Genomic DNA, 15462 nt, shown 5'->3' on the forward strand with positions numbered 1-15462 from the left:
GCAGGGTGGTGGTGGTTGGTGGACAGAGCTGGAGGTGCTCAGCTCATGCTGCCTGGAGCATGCTGGAGGCTGCACATTAGCTGATGCTACATCATCTCCTGGCTTCTAGAGACCTGTGTACAGTGAAGCCGTCCCTGTCCTTCTGTTGCTCAGCGCATCACCATCTCCCCCAAACCATGAACGGCAAGCTACAGTGCCTTCCAATGTGTGCATGGACCATTGCTTCCCGGCCACTTTGTTAGATACTCTTCCTCTTACGCCTACTATTTTATTGGTGACACCAAAGATGACCGATTCTCTTGATTTTAATTTTATAGGTCTTTTCCTGAAAATATTAACATTATTCACCGTTGTGTGTGTGTGTGTGTGTGTGTGTGTATGTGTGTGTGTGTGTGTGTGGACAGTTGTGCAAACCATAGTGTATGAATGCAGGTCAGAGGACGACTTTAAGGAGCCAGTTCTCAGTGTGCTGAGGCGGGTTTCTGTGGCAGGCTGTGTATGCCAGGCTACCTGGCACTTTAGCTTCTGGCAGACAACCCCAGCCCCACCTCTCATATTGTCATCGGAATGTTAGGGTCACAGATGTGCACCACTGCCTCTGACATTTTTTATGAGCTCCGGGGGCTCTAACTTGGGCCATTAGGGTTTGCAGCAGCAAAGATTTTTACCTGCTAAGTCATCTCACAGACCCCGAACAGGTTTTAAATCTCTCTTGAAATCCCATCTAATAAGGAAAACTGTTTGAACATTTTTTTCATACTCACCAAATATACTAAAGTATTCCATGCTGTATTAGTTAGTTTTTGATGCATTTTGTGATTGATCTAGATTAACTTTCTGTTAAGTATAAGAGATTCTTTGTTTTGCCCCTGTGGACAACTGGATTGTACATAATCCAGGTTGAAGATGGGGAGGGGTGTTGAAGTCTTATGCTGTGTGTTTATTACCCTGTATTTTGAAGTTCTGCCTTATCTGCCACTGGAATAACATAGTTATTTCTTAGATTGTAATGGTTGAAAGCCGGAGTTGGCAAAGCATTGTCTTATTTGATGTTGTAGTACCTAGCCACAAAACCCACACTCATTTTAGACATCTCCGTGGAGTGGAAGATCTTGGCTGTTGAGCAGCTGGTTTGCTGTGCAGAAGGAGGCTGAAGTAGCCACCCCTCCTCATTCCATCGTCTGCAGCAGAACTGCTGACATTTCCCATGCTCACACAGGATTCACGGAAGAACTGGCACTGACATTCCTTTAACATTCAACAGGGTAAAAATGCCAGTTGCTTCTGAGGGCAGCTGGCATCTGATTTTAATTTCTATCCTCACACTGACATCATTAGCAATCCCTATGCTGTGAGACTGGTTTTTCTTTTCAAGCTGGAGACTGGCATCTTTGTAGCAGTGCATGGCAGGGTTTGAGACCCTGCACACTAATGCTGCGTCTGAGGACCCACAAGTCAGGGTTTCTCTGCTTCAGTAGAGCCCATGCTGTGGGCTTCAGCATGTGGCCTGCATTTCTTCTAGGCCAAAGCCAGTAACTCCAGAAGAAGTCTTGTCGGCTGACATAAAGCTCAAAGGCTTTTGAGACACAGTTTTGAAGTATTGCCTTTTTTTTAAAAAAAAATACATGTATCTCAAAAATGTAGACAAAGTTTATATTCTCCTTTGTGCAGGATTTTTCTAGGTTTCTGAAGAGCAGCGTTTAATGTCTAGGGAGATGTTTGCTCTTTTGGGGAGGGAAGGACAGCCCCTTCATAACATCTCTCCTGGAAGATTTATTGGTGGATTGTTGGCTTTGTGAAATACTCGAATCTTCCTATGCATGGTCCTTCAGCGTTCATTATGAATGCTGTTGAACATTATTGACTCTTTTGGTTGTCCAGCCAGGAGGACACCAGAGCTAGCACAGCTACGTGAACTCCCAATGTTTGCTTCTGAAGACGGAAGTTAGAAATAAAAAAAAAGACTATTGAAGTTATTGATAAGAAATTTGAGTTTGCAATATTCCTTTTCTCTCTGAGTAAAAAAGAACTTCCTTAGTTTAAGAAGAACAGGATCTTATTTTAATTCGGTTGGAAGAGTCCTAGAGAGAGGGATAGAGAAGAAGGGACAGGGAGGGAGGGAAAGAGGGTGGGAAGGGGAGGGAGAGAGAGGTGAAGAGATTGGTGGGGGTCAGACTGGGTAGGGGAGAAGAGGGTGTTATGGATGTTGCACACAGCCATGGGAAGGCTGGAGGAGGATGTCTGGTGTCCTTCTGTCTGTCTATGTCTTGCCCCCCTTCAAACAGGGCCTCACTAAACTGAGAGCTCATGGTTTTTCAGCTAACTGCCTAGTCAGTGAACTGTTCCTCCACTTAGCTTGACGTTAAAGGCTCGAGTAGCCACACCTGGCTTTCCGAAGGATGCTAAGGATATGAACTCAGCAAGTGCTCTTACCTACCAAGCCAGCTCCCCAGCCTAGTCCTGGAATTTATCATTTTACTTAGTAAGCTGGGAACTCATTTAACAAAGTCCTGTAGGACACATTTCAGTTCATTTTGTACAAGAGGTATCTGTAGCTTAAGGTTTTCTTTTTGCTGTTGAAATGAAAAGCCACATGTGATTCAAGACTAGGACTGACTCAGTAACTCCCTTTTAAAAAGTCAGATTCATTGAGGTGTAACCTAAATACAATAAAATTCCCCTCTTTTGGTGTAGAGTGTGAACTTTGACAAACATAGGCAGTGACACAAAGGAAATACAAGTGTGCTAGAGAACTTTTGCCTTACTCCCAAGACTCCCTTTGTGCATTTGTAGTCAGTGCCTTCCCTCTGACCCCAGTCCCCAAAGTCCTTCACTGGATCTGTTTTCCTTCAACAGGAAGTTGCCTTTTCCAGAATGGCAATCAACTGGAGTTATGCAGTGTGCAGCTTGGCAGTATGTTTGAGATTACCCTATGCTGGTGCATGCAATAGCATATCCATTGTATGAATATTTACTAGTTTACCAGTAGGACATTTGGGTTGTTTCCTAGTTTTGGAATTTGTGTAGCTGGGGTTGGATCAATATTTTCCCTTTATAACAGGGCCATGAATAAATATCTGAAAAGCTCGTGTAAAGCATGTTGGCTCTCTGGAACTGTTCATCTTCAAATTTTTTTTTTTTGGTTTTACGAGACAGGATTTCTCTGTATTATTTTGGAGGCTGTTGGTCCAGCCAGGCCTCGAACTCACAGAGATCCGCCTGCCTCTGCCTCCGGAGTGCTGGGATTAAAGGCGTGCGCCACCACTGCCCTGCCTCATCTTCAATTTTAATTGCCCTGTATTGCCCTCTACTCGATCCATGCCTATTTGCTTTTCACCAGTACCACTTTATCTTTATTGTAGTGATCTTAAAGTAAGCTGGGCATCAGAGAAAGGGTCCTTCAAATTTGCTCTTTTTCAAAATCATTTTGGCTATTCTGATTCCTCTGCATTTCCATATAAATGCAGCAGTCAGCTTGTTAATTCAAAACAAAACAACAAAAACCTGAAACCAAGCTTCTGGGATTTCTTTTGGGCTGTGTCAACTCTAGACATGCAAGGGGAGAATTGACAACCATAGTCTCTTCAGAGTGTCTATTCTTCATATTCAGTCTCGGTAGGGCTGGGTCTCCAGAGCTTGTCTGTTTCACCTACTTCTCTGTGTTCTTTAAAGACTTACTTTGAATACCGTGTATGTACATGTATGTATCTGTGCACATGACTGCGGGCAGCTGTGGAGGCCGGAAGAAGGTGTCAGGTGCCCTGGAGTTGGAGTTACAGGTGTTTGTGAGCTGCCCAGCATGGGTGCTGTGAATGGGGAAGAGCAACCTATGCTTTTAACAGCTGAGCCACCTCTCCAGCCCCCCTAGGCTTCTTGCTGTGTTGGTGTAAAAGTGCTCTTAGCATTCTCTGAAGGCTCCGTGTGTCTGTAAGGACGGTAGTGATGTATCTTGTTTTACTTAGGATTTGGGGAACATGAATCTTCTTTTTCTCTTCTTCAGTCTAGATTAAGAGACATCCATTTCATCAATCTGTTTGAAGAACCAACTTTTGGTTTCACTGGTTTTTCTTTCCTCTTTCCCCATTTTCTGTTTCATTTATGTTCCTTATTACTTCTGAAAACCTGGATCCACACCACCACCATCACCACCATTCTGGAAGGTATTTGGTTATGTTGTTAATTTGAAATCGGTCTTTTAAATATGAGTATTTACAACTTTAAATTTCCCTTCTAGGACCTGTAAGCTTGGAATGTGTGTCCTTTATTTTAAAATTTGTTGTTTATTTATTGGGAGCACAGCCTGGCAATCCTTGAACTGATAATCCTCCTTCCTCAGCCTGCTGAATGCCAGGCTTATGAGTATGTGCTCCATACTGAATTATTCTTTCATTTAAGATCTTAAGATCTTGTAATTTCTTCTTTTAACCCATTGGGTTTGAAAGTTTGATGTTTAATTGATATCTATCATAGACTTTCTAGTTTTTGCTATCATGTTCTAGTTATGCATTTCTGCTGTTCATTCTAAGTTCCTTATTTTGTAACTTTATTCACAATTATTTCTAGTATTGTGATTATAAAAGATGCTTTATTATGATTTTTTCTGAATTTGTCTTGCATCCTAAATTAATTAACCTTAGTGACTGTTGTTGTGACCTGAGAAAACTGCTTTCGTTGAATGGAGAGGTCCTTTGTGTCTCTGTGCCAGTTTGTTATTGTCCTCTTAACACAAACTGGAGTTACCTTGGAAGAGGGAACCACAGTTGAGGAATCACCTGCACTGACCTGTTGGGAGGGATGTGGGGCAGGTTCTTATTGCTAGCTGATGTACACAGGCCCAGCCCACTGTGGGTGATGCTGTCCCTAGGCAGGTGGGCCGGGCTGTGTAAGGAAGGTAGCTGAGCAAGCCAGGGAAAGGAAGTGATTAAGCAGCATTCATTCCTCCATGTTTTTACTCCTATGTGGGCTCCTGCGCTGGCTTCCCTCCGTGATGGACTGACTTGAGAGTGGGAGGCCAAAAAACTTTACCCTCCTCCAAGTTACTTTTGGACATGGTGCTGATAGCACTGACAGAAAATGAACTAGAAGAATAGTTCGCTAAGTCCTACTGATTATACTGTTAAGTTGATTATTTTGTCATTGAATTTCTATCTATACACCACTGGAAGTAAGGTATTGAAGTCTCTAACTGTCCCAGTATTGTCCCTGCCTTCCATTCTTTCAGGGTTTGTTGCATATGTGGCTCTGACATTTGGTAACATTTATAATATAATCTTGTAGATGAGATGATCTTTTAGGATTCTGTATCTTCCCCTCCTTCCCACCCTCTCTCCCTCCCTCCCCTTTCTACCTCCCACCTTCCTTCCTTTTTTACTTTCTTTCAACAGTGACACAGCCCTTAACAACTCTTTTGGTTACTATTGCATGTCATTTATTTTTCTGTCCTTTAATTTTCAACCTGTGCTTGTTCTTAGACTTTCAGTTAGGATCCTGCCCTTTGCAATCCAGTCTGCAGTCTGTGTGTTTTGTTTGGGAAATTATTTGGACATAGTATGTCTCCAGAAAGGTGGAGCTGAGGTTGTAGGAGCATTTGAAAAGAAGTGAGTCAGGTCCTAGGTCTACCATCAGGGTAGATTCCTGCTGAGCCCCTAGAATACGATGGCTCAAAGGGTGTCCCCATGAACTTCAGGTGTGAAAAAGTATTGGCTTAGCTCCTCCTAGGCTCCTGATGTCCTGCTTCTTCTCTACATGGTCTCTCTGTTGTGATTGCCCATGTTTGTGACATCTTTACCAGACCCAAGCAGAAGTTGGCTCCTTCAAAGGTCCCAGAATCATGAGCGACTTCTTTTTGTTATAGATTTTCAGGCCCATGGATTGATAGAGATAATTTAGTCCATGTATATTTTAGGTAATTATTGATAAGGAAGGGCTAAGTCTTATTATCTTGGGTAATGTGTAGTCTTCCCGCCAGCCGCCTGGGCCCTGCCGAGCTGTCTGAACCCCCAAATAACACATAGGACTCTATATTAATCATAAAGCTGTTGGCTGTTTGCTATTATTTCTTATCGGCTAGCTCTGACTTAATTGTTAACCCATAATTGCTAATCTGATATTTTCATGTGGTCTTTGCTTACTGGAGAACAGGGTTGGGACCTCTTACTCCTCTGGCTTCCTGCATTGTGACTGCATGTTCCTCTCTTTCCCAGAATCCTTTTCGACTCCTAGTCCCACCTATCTTGCTTCCCTAATGGCCAACAACCAATAAGATAAGTACATACACAGGATTTCCCCCATCAATCTTGTTACTTGTTTTCTGTGTATCTTGAGTGTTTGTCCTTCTGTTCCTTGTCATGCTTCCTTCTTTTCCGTTTAGTTGGCATTTTGATTTCCTTATCGTTCCTACTGTGTGATATTCTATAGCTGTTTTCTATAGCTTTTGATAATTATGGGGACTAAATATATTATCTTCACATATTAACAACCCCTTTGGATCTGACAGCAACAAATTCAGCTACACAAAAACTTGCTTCTTCATGGTTCAACTATTTTCTGCTTTTCCTTATTGTCACAAGTTGTATTTACATAGTTAAGATATATTAAAATAGATCTATGCTTCTGTCTCTTAAGCCTTAGAGAAGAATAAAAGGACTATTGCACTAAAATTACAGTAATGCGGGCTTCAGTATTTGCTGTTGTCAACTCCACATTTCTGGAAAATGTCTTCCTGTTGTTTCCCAGTTACTATCTAGTGTCCTTTGATTTCAACCAGAAGAGCTCCTAGGAGACCCAGTGGTGATGGGTCCCTTTACCATTTGTCTCTTGTTTAAGATGACAGGTAAACTTTATGCAAGGGGGAGAGGGAGGCATGGCAACAGCTATATAAACCACTGCAACAGTGACTTTCATTGGAATGTGAATTGGATTCAAGCCCTTCCCCATTTTAAGCCCTTTAAATACATGGTCCCACTGCATTCTGCCTTTGGGCGTTACATTAGAAACCTGGCAAGGGTGTCAGTGAGTGTCGAAAGCTGTTTTTTTCTTTTCCTGCTTCAAATGTACTGGTTCACAATTTCAGTTAATTATTTATTGCTACTGTGTAGATATACGATTGATTTTTGTAAGCTTATCTTATATCCTGTCACCTGTTAAAACCAGGCAAGTTTGTATAGTCCTTGGAATTGTTTGATACAGTTATAATCATTGTGAGCAGAAACAGCTTAATTGATTCCTTGTCAACATCTTTTTCTTCTTTTTTTTTTTTACTCATCTCTCTAAGACTTCTAGTACAGGATTAGAGTGGAGAGAGCTGCCCGTTTGCTCTTGATCCCAAAGGAAAAACGTCAAGTCTTGTTAGCAAGTGCCGTGCCGGCTCTGGCTTTGTGTAGGCGCCCTTTACAGGTGGGCAGAGTTTCCTTCAGTAAAGGATTGCTGAGAGCTGCCTAGGCGGGGAGGGAAGATGCTCGCCTTTAACCCTGGCATTTGAGAGGCAGAGGCCATTGTGAACTGCCTGACGCTGGCATTGGGGATCAGGGCTGAGTCATTTCTCCAGATAAAAAGCTGTTTGACTATTTTTGGATAGAATATTCTGTACATGTCAGTAAGGTCATATAGATTGCATGCGTGGATCAGGTCTTCTGTATTGTTACTGAGTAATTACTATCAATATTTCTGTTGATTACTGAGAGCAATGACAGTTGTGGACATATCTGTTTCTTTTACTTCCTTTAGTTATTTCTATTGTTGTTTTGTGCAGTTTAACTCAGGACTTTGGTACATAATAAGCTTGACTGTTACTCCTGAGCTACATCTCCAGCTGATTTTGGTTTGCATATTTTTGAAGTGATACTCATAGTATTGATACATGGATAAAACATAGGATTGCTGTTTTCTCCTTGAAAAGACTCTTTTATTGTTAGGTTATATTCTTACATAACTTTTGTAGTATTCCTTGTTTTGAGACTAATATCGCCATTTTAGTTTTACTTGGATTGGTATTTGCAAGGTACACGTTGTCCTTCCTTACTTAAATGCTTTCATATTTAAATTATTTGGTGTCTGTGTGTGATGTCGGTATGTGTCACAGCACACATATGGGGTCAGAGGACAACTTGCAGGAGTAGGTTCTCTCCTTCTACCATGTAGGTCCCAGGGATCAGTTTGTCAGGCTTGGCAGCAGGCCCCTTTACCGACTGAACCATCTCACCAGCCCTCACCTTACTCTTAGCCAATCTGTGCTACATACAAAGTGGTTTCTTATACAGGATCTCACTGGGTATTGCTAGCTTGGTCCAGCCTTGTGGCTTTGTAACTTGTGTGTCTAGACCATCTTTGCCTGGAGTAATTATTAAACTGCTTGTTGGTTGTTTCTGTGCTCTTTCTTCTCTTTTGTCTGTATTGATTGTACTGATGACTCCTTCAGATGGGATTTTTACTCCAATGCTTTATTTTTAGAGTTTCCACAAGACTCACATTTTCTGCATGTCCAAGGAAATTTCCATGCTAGGGTCATGTTTAATCATGTTGCCCACGTTTCCCACTGGATTGCCTAACATCGATCGTGGTCTGATTCTTTCTCTTGATTGGCTTTCATGCCTACAGTTGTCCTGCCTTGCTGTTTTGGTTTCTTGTTATTGATTTTGGTTGATGGCCAAGCATCTTGTATAGAAAAGGAGAGACCTGGGTACATAGTGTCTACACTTGGAGAGGCCATCGTGTTTTTCACAGAGAGATGTATTTATATGTTCCACACAACCAAGCTTTGTGTCTGTACAGTGTCCAGTGCCCAAGACAGATTTTAAAAAATGAAATCAAGCAAAGCTGTGATGTGATAGCTTGTTTGACTTCTGCTCTTTGATAGTGGGGCAGTGGTAATCTTTTTAGCATTTTTATCATAAGTGACAGTGGCCATGTTTTTGGTCCATGAATAAACATTATCTTGTTTCTATAATTTAGACTTATTTATATTTCAGTCACACCATAGTCATTCATTTCTGCATAAGTGATGTACCTTCATTCCATCTGTGAATGCAGTCTGTTTCCAATGTTGTAAAAGTTAATTGCGTGGAAACTAATTGCTTGTATGTTTATTAATGTTAAATCTTCTATGTAAGATTATTTTTAAAGAGTACTTTGTGGGGATTCATTGTAGAGAATATTTACAGGGATATGCATTCCAGAAACTTAACTATCCACTCAAAGGCAAATTGAGTATTTCCTATGTTAAAGTAGTATCTTAAAGTGATGCATTAACATGTATAATTGTGTTGCCTGTACCATCACAAACATAGGAGTACAAAGAAGGCATATTTGTTCAAACCACAACAAGGCTTCTTGGGCCTGCTGAGGAACCTTGTTAGCATCAGTGACCTTGAATATCCCACAGTTTCTCAGGCTCCTTGAGGTCTGATAGCCATGTTTTCGTGCCCTTGATCTGTACTTGTGCACCTAGCCCTGAGTGGCCCATGTCAGACACCGTGTGTCCACCTGTCCATCCGTCCTTCCATGAGCTTCTCAAACAGCCAGCATGTCCTTGTGCTACCTCACGGCATCTGGGGCTCATTTCCAAGTTTTCATTTTTGAGACAGTGGCCTTGAACTCATGTGATCCTCCTGCCTTAGCCTCCAGAGTGCTGGTAGTAGTGGCATGCAACACCAGATCTGGGCTTCCACAGTGTTTAAATTAATTTCATTTCTTTTTAGTCATTAAAATAAATGATTAAATCCACATAAGTCATTTTAATGAGAGAAAATGAATGTTTATGTTAATCATCTTCATGAAAGAGAGGAGTTTTGAAAAATCACTTAACCATGTACAACTCTGTTCATATCAAGCATAAATCTCTTAGAAACACGTTACATATTTAGAGAAAGACCTTGGCTGTGTGCATTAATCTGAAGTTTCATTTAATTTCCCCAATACTAATACAGGTTTTCCTATGCCTTTGAAACCATGCCCATAATATTCCCTTTTTATAACACACACACACACACACACACACACACACACACACACACACACACTCTGACTAGTTTTTTAAGGGACTGATTTTGTCAAAAAGGACAATAATTCTGCTGTAAATTCGGTGGCATTTATGATCACAGAAAGTACCTCTTTTGTAAAGCTTCGGGTGAGACGTAGCCCACCTGTGACAGACATGAAGCTTGGGGAGTTCCAGCCTATCCATGACAGATTTGAGGTTTTGGGGAACTTAGCCTACCCATGATAGACTTGAAGTTTGGGGGAGCTCTAGTCCACTGTGCATTGGAGGTGAGCCCTCTGAAATCAAGCGTGGGCTTTAATCCTGTCTCACTCTTTGCTGCCCTTGTGTTCTTGAAAACCATAGAGTCTCATCTTGATATGTTGCAATTAGATTTAAACTAGAAATGCATATAAAATATCTACCAGATGATTGTAAGCTGCATTTGAGAGAGAAAATGATAGAAGTAATAGCTATCATAGCCAGGGTTTAATGTTTAATTTACTTCCACTATCAACTATCCATTTCCAGAAGGTTTTATTTATCTCAAAGAGAAACATTAATGTTACCTGTGGTGGTTTCAATGAAAATGACCCCCATAGTGGCACTATTAGGAGCTGTGGCCTCATTGGAATAGGTGTGGCTTTGTTGGAGGAAGTGTGTCACCCAGGGTGGGCTTTGAGGTCTCAGATGCTCAGGCCAAGCCCAGTGACTGACTCTCTTCCTGCTGCCTGCTGGTTAGGATAGAGAACTCTCAAGCTACTTCTCCAGCCCATGCCTGCCACGATGATGATAACGAGTAAACCTCCGAACTGTGAGCCAGCCCCAATGCAATGTTTCCTTATGGTGGTCATGGTGTCTCTTCACAGCAGTGGAAACCTTAACTAAGACGGTCCCCCACTGCTCTTTTCCTCCCTCACCTTGGTAGTCTTTGTTTCTCTTCTGTCTCCACAGACATTTCTACAGCAAGCATCTCAGGTTAAATAAAATAGCTGTTCTGTATTGACTACTTTGAGCTATATAGTCTTTGGAACTTGCATTTACTTCTCGAGCCACTGTCCTTTCTACGTCATTCAGTTGCCATTTTAATCAAGTTAAAATTCAGTGAGTACATGTTATCTAAGGGGATATGTACAAAAGCTGGCACATATGTGAAAACAGTGAGCTCATTTGGTGCCAGCGTATACTAATGTGTTTACTGAACAATTGTTCTTGGTAGAAATGCCAAAGCTATCCCAGAATTCCAAGCTTAGAGACTGATCTTAGAAGGCAGAGATATGTTTAAACGGTCCCTTGTGCAGGATTTGCCACTCATTTTACTTAGCATTTGGATTCAGTATTTCAATGCCCCCCCCCCGACCTGAAGAACTCAACAGTGCCTCCTCCTCCTGCAGAGTTCTGCTTCCGAGAGGGACCTGAATATTCAGGTAGCTGACCATGACATTAACGAAATAATCCAGATAGATGGAACTGGCGACAACTCATCTACGGAAGAAGGGGGAAGCATAAGAGATGTGGACGAGAATGAATTCCCAGGGATCGCAGATGCCAGTGACCTCAAGGTGCTGGAGGAAGAGGCTGACAGTGTATCAAATGAAGACTCGACTGCTAACAGCAGTGACAATGAGGACCACCAGATAGACACCATGGAAGAGGTGAGGCGCTCACCTGAGCTGGGACTTGCTTTATTCACTAACGGGATTTGTGCTTTCTCGGACTTCACAACCAAATGCAATTCTAGTTAAGATTAACCTCGTCTTCAGTCTTTTAAACTCAGTTATTTATATGCAAGGCCTTAAGTATTTCCACCTTAAACTGTAATTTAACCTGCTGTTTCGAGATTAGGAATTGGTTTTATATTTGCTGCTTTTAAGTTTGGAGGCTTAGGAGATACAGGTTTTGTTCTTTCTCTAATAAATGTGATGCAGTTTGAGTGGAATGGGGTAGTTAAGTTGGTGAGGGCTGTTGGCTCTCACTTGTGGCTGCCTTCATCTATCTGCCTATGATAATTGCCTATCTGAGTTACTGTCCTTAACAGTCCTGGTATCCTCTGGGTCTCGAAGCACTTGCCGTTTCATAGATGAGAAAACTAAGATACAGGGAGTTTTGGTAATTTGTCCAAGGTCGATCATGTAATTATTAAGTGGTCAAGCTGGAATTCAAACCTAAGTTATTTGACTTTAAAGCAAAAAGTACTATTCTGTCTCTTCAGGTCCCTTTACTCCTATGTCTTTCTGTCTTTAAATAATTTGAGGCATCATGAAGTCCCTTAATGTGATCATCTTTCATCTTTAGGACCCTCTAAATTCCGGAGATGATGTCAGTGAGCAGGATGTGCCAGACCTGTTTGACACAGATAATGTAATTGTCTGTCAGTATGATAAGGTACCGTGCTCACCTTTTGGACTTGGGTTTCATTAATTGAACTTATACTGGAAGGTATATAAAATGGTATGAAATATGATGGTAAGTTCCAGTTTGCAGTCAAGTGACTCACAGAACAACGGTTTAATTCTCTCTCTCTCTCTCTCTCTCTCTCTCTCTCTCTCTCTCTCTCTCTCTCTCTCTCTCTGTATGTCTGTGTATACATTGCATGCACATTTGTGTGGGTGCCCCTGTGTGTATGGCTGTGTATGTGCATGGAGGCCAGAGGGTAGCCTCTGCTATTGTTCTTAGATGCTGCTTTCTACCTTGGTTTTTCATTAGCCTGGGGCTCGCCACATAGGCTAGGCTGACTGGCCAGCACTGGGATTACAGGTGTGCACCACTGCGCCCAGCTCCTTCTCGTGTGGACCTGGGTCTCAAACTCAGGCCTTTATATTTGTGCGACAAGCATGTTGCCTACTGAGTGATCTCTGCCACCCAGTTCTGTAGAGTTGTGGGTGTGTCTTGGGTCTGCCACTGTGCTATGTGTGATAGTGACACCTGACAGCGATAATCCTTGTTTTCCCCTGGTGGATGGAACCTATGATATCACATGCCAGGGAAGTGCGCTGCACTAAGCCATTAGGCTACACCCCAGCCCCTAAATGATAATCTCTATCTTAAGAAGGTGACAATCTTATTCAAACTCACTATTTCTTATAGGATTAAAAAAAATCGCACACAATAAGATGACAGCAAGTCAGATGTTAGAAGAGTGTGACAAGTAAAGCGAATGCTGGTGACATATGAATCAAACCTTAAGCTATGTGGTAGACAGCAAGACCCAAAAGTAGCAAGGAAATACAGGAAATTATTTGTTGTTGGAATTCTCCATGAGTGCCTCATGGGCGATGTAGGCCTTTGAAATGGGGCTTGAATGGTTAGTGGCTCAGAGAGAGGGATGGAAGGCAGACATGCAGGGTGCAGTCTGACACAAAGCAGACAAATAAAGGGATGAAGCGTGTGCCTGGTACAGACCTACAGCATGGTTTGCGATGCCCACATCCTTGCTACCTCTTGTCACATGACATTCAGATCCTCAACATCCTACTGTGTATGAAGTGGATATTAGCATCTTTATCTTTGATGTTTTTAAGTCATAATTTGATATACTTGAAGGAGACAATAGGATAATGCTTTTTATAAAAATAAACACTTTTTCTCTACAAAATCTCCTTCTAACGTGTGTGTGTGTGCATATATATGTATATATATATATATATATATATAATGATAACTTACTAGGTTTGATCTTCCTCTCCATGAAAATGTAAACTCTTCAAAGGCAGGATTTTTTTTACAAAAATAATATGTTAAAGTCTATAGTCAGCCGTTTCCTCTGCAGAGTCAACCAAAGCTATCAAAAACGTTTGAAAAAATTATGCATTTACTAAACACATGAAGACTCATTTTTGGTCAATATTTCCTGAACAATTCAGTATTACTATTATTTAAAGGCATTTGCATTGCATTAGGTGTTAACAAATAACCTAGAGGGTTGTAAATCTTCCAGGAGGACGTGTGTTTGTTGTATGAAATACATAAGGGATTCGAGCAATCCACAGACTTGTGTCTATGTAGCTGTGAAGCCCATCATTGATCCTTTGATACGGAGTGATGGTTCTCGTTGTGTGTGGATGACTTGACACATCTCCAATACTTGAGCTACTATTTGACATATAGGAACTCAAAGGTTTGCTAAAGAATGAATAAAGTATCTTAAGGTCTTACACTTCGGGTCAGAATAATCCCACTTGCTATTTGAAAGAATGTACGTGATCCCTTAGCTTCCAAACGTAGTCTAAATTATTTTTTCTCTCTCCAGATTCACCGAAGCAAGAACAGATGGAAATTCTACTTAAAAGATGGTGTCATGTGCTTTGGAGGGAGAGACTATGTATTTGCAAAAGCAATTGGTGAGGCCGAGTGGTAAATGCCAAAATCTCGGTACATCAGCTCTGTATACCTGGGACTAGTATATTGTATGTTGTGAACCACATTTTCATTTTATATGTAGTCCCCATCAAAGAGTTGGTTAACTTTTTTGTTCACTATATGGAATTAAATAAAATTGTAATTCAAATGCAGCTGTAAATATACAACTTTATGTTTCTTTTGCTTTTCATTTTGACTGGTGCCCTGCCCCCCAATCTCTATCATTGTAAAGCATAACTGCACTGGTTATGACAGCACCATGAGGTGTCACATTTAGTGATTAGGAAAGTCATTATAGCCCCGCCTACATTCCCTCATACCCCCTTTAAAAATGCAAACAAAATCCATTCCAAAACAAGCTACAAGATGAAGAGTAATATGCATTCTCCTTGAATTCTGCTCAAACTATTGGCAGGTTTGGGGTAACCACAGAGAGAAGTAAGAGTTCACCAAGTTATTTTGGATCTGGTACTCACTCACCAACCTCAGATGGTGCTGTTTAAAAACACAGGTCTTGTGGAGTTATCTGAGTCAGTGATTTTCAAGGTTTTGGCCAGGATCCACACTATAGAACACACTTAGACTGTGAAGTTTCTATTCGAATGTACATGGACACACATAACAGAATGACATAAAAGATGTCAGAAATTATATCTGCCTTTGGCATGGTGACCTTTTGCATTATCTGTGTGACTCTGTGCTTTTTAAATAAGTAATAATAATAAAAAACAGATAGTTTTGGCTTGCAAAGTTGATTTCACTTTGTGACAGCTTATACATTTTTAAAAATAAGATTTATTTATTTATTTTCAATTTTATATGTATGGATATTTTGCCTGAATGTATGTCTGTGTATCACATGCAGGCAGAACCCATAGAGGCTGGAAGACAGCATCAGATTCCTGAATCTGGAGCTATGGACAGTTGTTAGCTGTCATGGGCCCTCTAGAAGAACAGACAGCATGTTTAACTGCTGAGCTAGCCCTCCAATTTGGGTTAACATTATTTTTAACATGGAAACTGTCTTAGTTAGGGTTTCTGTTGCTGTGTTAAAAGAACCATGATGAAAAGCAGCTTGGGGAGAAAAGGGTTTATTTTGCATACACTTCCAAAATACAGTTCACCAAGGG

The 15462-nt window shown here is 41.2% G+C and overlaps 1 protein-coding gene across 6 annotated transcripts in view; it reads left to right on the plus strand.

Moving 5' to 3' along the window:
• The window catches only part of Gtf2a1l (general transcription factor IIA subunit 1 like), a 38863-nt gene extending 24379 nt beyond the window's left edge, over positions 1-14484 (plus strand). For all 6 annotated transcript variants that reach the window (XM_005077285.3, XM_021231327.2, XM_040737880.1 and 3 more), the window contains 3 exons: positions 11368-11628; positions 12269-12358; positions 14223-14484. In XM_005077285.3, coding sequence (XP_005077342.2) covers positions 11368-11628; positions 12269-12358; positions 14223-14330 — 459 coding nt within the window. In that variant the 3' untranslated portion in view covers positions 14331-14484. The remainder of the gene's footprint in view (positions 1-11367; positions 11629-12268; positions 12359-14222) is intronic.
• The last annotated feature ends 978 nt before the right edge of the window (positions 14485-15462 follow it).

Source organism: Mesocricetus auratus, unplaced genomic scaffold (genome assembly GCF_017639785.1).
Source record: "Mesocricetus auratus isolate SY011 unplaced genomic scaffold, BCM_Maur_2.0 Super-Scaffold_100676, whole genome shotgun sequence".
Lineage (NCBI taxonomy): Eukaryota > Metazoa > Chordata > Mammalia > Rodentia > Cricetidae > Mesocricetus > Mesocricetus auratus.